The sequence below is a fragment of the Watersipora subatra genome, chromosome 1, assembly GCF_963576615.1.
Source record: "Watersipora subatra chromosome 1, tzWatSuba1.1, whole genome shotgun sequence".
Classification (NCBI taxonomy): domain Eukaryota; kingdom Metazoa; phylum Bryozoa; class Gymnolaemata; order Cheilostomatida; family Watersiporidae; genus Watersipora; species Watersipora subatra.
In genome coordinates this window covers 22,705,053-22,711,052 of record NC_088708.1, presented here as the reverse complement: position 1 = coordinate 22,711,052, position 6,000 = coordinate 22,705,053, and the positions used below count along the sequence as shown (strand labels likewise).

The window sequence follows — 6,000 nt, the reverse complement described above, 5'->3', positions numbered from 1 at the left end:
CCTATGAAGAGTAAAATCAACCAATACAAGACGCAAAGAAATGTTGTTACATTGAATAAGTGGATACAATTGGATTACTGTAGCAACTTATTGTTCAATATACCATATGGAAACCATTATCATTGTTAATCTGTTGAGCCTCATAAAAACTTGCAGATAATTTATAAAAATATTTTACTTGCGTCTGTGGTATGGCTGATTGCCAGGTTTGCTGTGAAGGATGACAATTACATATTTACCAAGGCAAAATGTTGGTGTTGTACAGCATTTAAGCTGCTTCAATTACTATCTACATGCAAATACACTTCTCAAATTATTATTTACTTTTATCCCAAAATATTCAGAAACATTTTGTCTTATCAAAATGTTAATAAAACTTAGTGATAGTGCAAGTCAGTGAAAGTCGAGTTAAGCAATAAAAGCATTATTGGCCAAAAGTTCTATTTTCTTAGGAGATCAATGGTACGTAACTACGGCTATTTGACATTTAAAATCGCAGTGCAATAGCAATGCAGAAAAATTAGCTTGCTATGCGTAGTGGTCTTTTTGCGCTAGTAGCATTACAATTGGAAATGATGTTAATAACTTACAATTAACAACGATAGTAAAATTCACATCAAATGCTGTTTAATGCTTTGAGGTCTAATCTTGTATATACCAGTAGGACCCCTGATCTTAGACGGTACTAACAATTTTTCATCGACTGGAAGTACTTAGAATATTACAATTCCTTTTAAACTGAATATCATTTTGAAGCTTTAAACTGGTAGGACTCGATGAAAGAACAGAAATCAAATAGAGTGAATAGTTTTTCTCTCACTCTATAAGAAGTGATGTTTTAGTGATAACTGCTGAAACATAATGATTACAGTACACTGAGTCTGATAGTGTGTATAATTGTTATAAATAGAAAAACAAATAGTTTTAGTCTAAAGATATTGTTGTTGAAAAGAAGAAGCTTTCTAGCTTGGTTTATTTCTGAGCTTTACTAAGAATTTCAATCAGTGTGTCAGTAGGAACTAATCTTTTGTCAGCAGTTCACTTCTTGGTCGATTAGAAGTGCCCTCAGTATTGCGGCGATATCTCAAGAACTGGTAGTCCATTCAGCTTATAATTTCAAAATTATACTGAAAACATATCACGCACAAAGCGAACAACATTTGGTAATCTTACGGAAGTGCGGAAAAACAAAACGAAACTATGCAGCTGAGTTTACTTGAGCATAGCTAGGAAAACAAATTATATGAAGCCTATGCCTCGCATGGCTTCATCGTGTTTAATTAAGTAATTTGGTGAATAGCGAATTTCTGACAGCTAGTCTTTTACATATAGTTATGTCGCATTCTATGTAAAATTTGTATTGCTTTTTTGTATTTATTTAGGTAAGCTGGAATCAGCGCAAGCAAGACACAAGACCATGTGAGGGGTTCTAAGCTAATTTTGCACCGGCTCATTTAGCAACAACAATGGCTGCCATCATCAAAACACAGATCGTTAAACATCTTAGCAAGTTAGTCGTCAACATGTTTTAGTTTGCTTTGTTGTTTATCAAAGATTTTGATCAAACATGTTTATTGAGGTGAAATGGAAGTATACAAAAACCATGTTCTATAGACCTCAAGAAAATCGAGCAAAGATTTTCGCTATAACATTCTATATATCTCTGCATTTTCTTTCAGATTTACTAAGAACCTCTCACCTGACAAAATTCAGCTTAGCACACTGAAGGGTGAGGGTGAACTTACAAACTTGGAGCTGGATGAAGCAATTCTCATGGAGTTGATGGATCTGCCCACATGGGTCAGGCTTACAAAAGCCACCTGTAACAAGGTGAACATCAGGGTAGGTTTTTCCGATCATGCCATCCATCTAAAGCCACGTTCACCAGTAGATACTTAATTTACACTGTCGCTTGTCAATAGGATATTTTTTCTGCTAAGGCAGGAAGTTCTCTGGCAAACTGTAAATATTTTTAGTTGATAGTTATGTCTACCATTTTCACAGTAAATATATTGTGAAAATGTATATATACATTTAATATATATGCGTGGTATATGTATATGTGTGTGATGTAAAATATAATATATGTTATGTATTATGGTTTAAATAATGTATATTATGTAAATATTATATATAATATGTGTATACTATGAAAATATTATATAAATTTTTCTGGTTTTTAGTTGCACAGTACAACAAATAGTTTGCCCATTTGGCTATATAGAAACTCCTTTTACTAATAGTTATTGTCTCGTGGTGTTTAGAATTGAGGGCTGCTTGTCAGCTGATGTTACTGATACTCTTGTAGATGCAGTGGAGTAAACTCAAGTCTCAGCCTATTGAATTAGTAAGTAAATATTTAGCAGTTTTAATGTTGTAACAACTAACACTTCTGTTTACCCTAGTATTCGAATCTACATGACCAATCACACACTTATTATTTTTCAACGAATATTTAGACACGGCGTATGAATTATAGGATGAGTGAACAGCCATATTGTCGTTAGATTTAAACAATTATATGTTTTATACGTTAGATTAAAACTGTTATATGCTGAATAAATCATTGAATGAATCAATCATGCAAAAATTTAAGTTCCAATTCATGGCCTTTGGAAGAATTGTTCATTTATTTAGCTCTTTATTCAACTTCTTTGGCTTCTCACTGACTTGAGAACTAAAACTTGGGAAATAAAAATGTACTTTTGTTCGCACTCTTTCAGTATCTGGTCTTGTGAATCACTAATGAATCATCCAATCAAATACATTTGCGTATGCATGTATGTATATCAGTTTACATATACTAGCTGTGCCTCCCAGTGTTGCCCGGGTGTTAAAAATTAGCTTATAGACAATGAGAAGTGATGATAGTTGCCTACCACTTGCTATTAGCCTGGCAGATTGCCAATGGAAAATGGTATTAAAAATCAGCTTGTAAACAATGAGAAGTGATGAGAGTTGCCTACCACTTGCTATTAGTCTGGCACATTGCCAATGAAAATAGTATTACAATTCAACTTATAAACAATGAGAAGTAATGAGAGTTGCCCGCTACTTGCTATTAGCTTGGCACATTGCCAATGGAAAATTCCAGTAAGCGAGTTGATAAGCGCTAGGCTTCTAATGACGTACGCCATGACGTTGCGTCAGCGTTGTCCATCTACAGCTATGGGAATACGTAATAGCTATAGCTGGAGGGACACACATACATACTTTGAGAAATATAGATATGTACATATACTTGTACATGCATGAACATGTCTCTATATGTGTACGTGTATATATACATGAATGTATACCTCCACATTTATAAATGCATGCGTATATGTACACATGTATATGTCCATGTAAGTATACATGTACAGTTACTTGTACATGTACACGTTTCACATTTTCAGCAGCATGTACATTCTTCAAGCATAAGTATTAGAGTAAGTATGAATTATTATACTTTTTCAATATTTGTATGTACAAGTGTCACCAAGACGATTGTGAATAATAGAATAATTACTGCTATTAATAGACTTTGAGAGGTCTGCATGTTTCAGGGAGTTAGAGCAGGTGATTATTTTACAGTACTTGGATGAGGTGCTTGTATCAATGGAAATGTGTGAAGAATTGCGAGAACCTACAAACATATCAGGTCTTCCAAGTTACAGGTAACCTTCCTAACAATAAGCAGATTGAAGGGAATTTTTAATCATAAAAAGAAGTAATCGGTTTTAACTTTTTTCTTTACTTTTACAATTTTTTATTGTTTGTTGATTCCGTGAAAAAGTATGTTGATCCATTGAAATTTACTTTATCAATGGTAGCATCTTATGTAACTTTTGTGTGTGTGTATCTGTATTCACTTTGGAATGTTTAGATGCTTCCAAGACACTGCAGGAACTATCATTACTTTGTTAGTTGATATTAAATATTTAGTATTTATATTATTATATTATTATTATTTATATTAGTATTTATTAAATACTATTTAATAAATACTATTTGTGTTTGATAATAAATGTTGGTTTGTTAGTCTATGTTACTGACAGGTAAGCCTTAGTATTTTATAATGGCCTTTTTATGGCCAGTTTCATCGATAATGCTTTTCTAGAGTTTTGGTCTTTGCTGTTGCAAACGCAACCGTTAATTATTTAATTATTCAGGTCTTAAAAGATTTACAGCACTAAAAAGGAGGTTAAACTTTTAACTAAGCTGAAATTTTTATTAAAACTAGTACAGTATTCAGTCCCTTGCACTGTAAGAGATTGCCATAAGTATTCAGTCTCTTGCACTGTAAGAGATTGCCAAAACTAGTACGGTATTCAGTCCGTTGCACTGTAAGAGATTGCCATAACTAGTACGGTATTCAGTCCCTTGCACTGTAAGAGAAGTAAGTAATGCCATAAGTAATGAGTATGTGCAGAATTAGCTCTTTTGCTACCAAATTAATTTCTTTTTCGTGTCATAATCATGTACCATTCAGTAAAACCTAATATTTGACGGAGCGTGTATAAATTGTCATAACTTTTGAACCACACGGTTTATAAAAAATATTTTAATACCAACTTAATCGTCATAAAATTTTACAACGGCTTATGCCATGAAAAATACCACAAATGCGTTGCAGAATGAGAAAGAACATTGTTTCAGCCATTTTCGAAATTACCATTAGCATGTCAGAGTCTGGCGATTTATTAATATTATTACAGTTTATGGCATTATTATTGAACAATATATGAATAATAACCCTCAGTAGTACTATTGTTCAATAAAAATCACTCAAAGTCCATAGATCTAAAATTAGTAACAAATCAGAGCTGTAATCGTGCGACTGGTCATTGCTAACGTTAACATAGGTTTTTGCAATGCGAAACCACGCTCAGAATGGGTTGTTAACATTTTTTTTATCGGCTCAACTCATGCAGATATTCCCTTTCCATTTTGCAGATCTGCAGTATTTGCAGATACAATAGGGTAATTTATTAACTATTTACTAATCATAAACGATTTGTACCAAGTCTGCTAACGCCACATCATGTGGCTGTCGGTCATATGGAAACGCTTTGCTGAGTCGTACTACGCGGCTCTTAAAGCTAATATGGGGAGAGTTAGAGTTAATACGGGAGGTGGTAAGGCGACTGAGTGGTGTTGCGGTAGGGTGATTTGCCCATGAACCTGATGATCGGGGTTCGATTCCTGTTCGAAAGAATATTTTGTTTCTAACGCTTTTATAGGAGCTGAGCTCGGACAGACAGACACTGCTCATATTATAGTATAGGCTAGCCTAAATGTCTGGCGTTGCACGGGTAATGGAATACTTACCTAATGAATTTGAGTAACTTCCTGGAAAGCTCCAGCTTTATTAAAACAATACCCGTGTTTTAAGCCAGCTTAACAATCGTTACGCGTAACTTTCAACACTGCTAGTTATTAACCCCAAGCAAGCGCTTCAAGCGTGTGTATCTTAACCAACATAATGACTATTTGATCGATGAATCCGTTGTATTCCGATCCATTGAATCTATCTGTATGTAAGTTTGTCACCTCTAGATCTGGAGGTCCCGATATCAAATCTAGTGCCATGCGGATTTTTCATTGTTAGATTTGAATCTAGCAATGAACTGGATCTATAACTGGCCACAGGGTTTAACAAAAAGACAACAAGACAAACACAGATTTATATATAGAGATTAGTATTTTTAGTACCCATAGACTATGGTGTGTAATAGCCTTAGATATATTTTGACAATAATCTATAGCTTGGTGTATAAACTATTTTATGTCACAGCTTAAACTAAAGTACATAATTGCTTTAGATGATTGTGTATAATAGCCTTAGAGTATGGTGTATAATAGCCTTAGAGTATGGTGTATAATAACCTTAGAGTATGGTGTATAATAGCCTTAGAGTATGGTGTATAATAGCCTTAGAGTATGGTGTATAATAACCTTAGAGTATGGTGTATAATAGCCTTAGAGTATGGTGTATAATAGCCTTAGAGTATGGTG

General features: G+C 33.9%; 1 protein-coding gene across 1 annotated transcript in view; it reads left to right on the top strand.

Annotated features, from left to right (window-relative positions):
- The first annotated feature begins 1,383 nt into the window (after nucleotides 1-1,383).
- Nucleotides 1,384-6,000, top strand: part of LOC137385899 (bridge-like lipid transfer protein family member 3B) — a 51,894-nt gene continuing 47,277 nt past the window's right edge. The window contains exons 1-4 of the mRNA XM_068072501.1: nucleotides 1,384-1,510; nucleotides 1,680-1,842; nucleotides 2,309-2,347; nucleotides 3,577-3,659. Coding sequence (XP_067928602.1) covers nucleotides 1,467-1,510; nucleotides 1,680-1,842; nucleotides 2,309-2,347; nucleotides 3,577-3,659 — 329 coding nt within the window. The 5' untranslated portion in view covers nucleotides 1,384-1,466. The remainder of the gene's footprint in view (nucleotides 1,511-1,679; nucleotides 1,843-2,308; nucleotides 2,348-3,576; nucleotides 3,660-6,000) is intronic.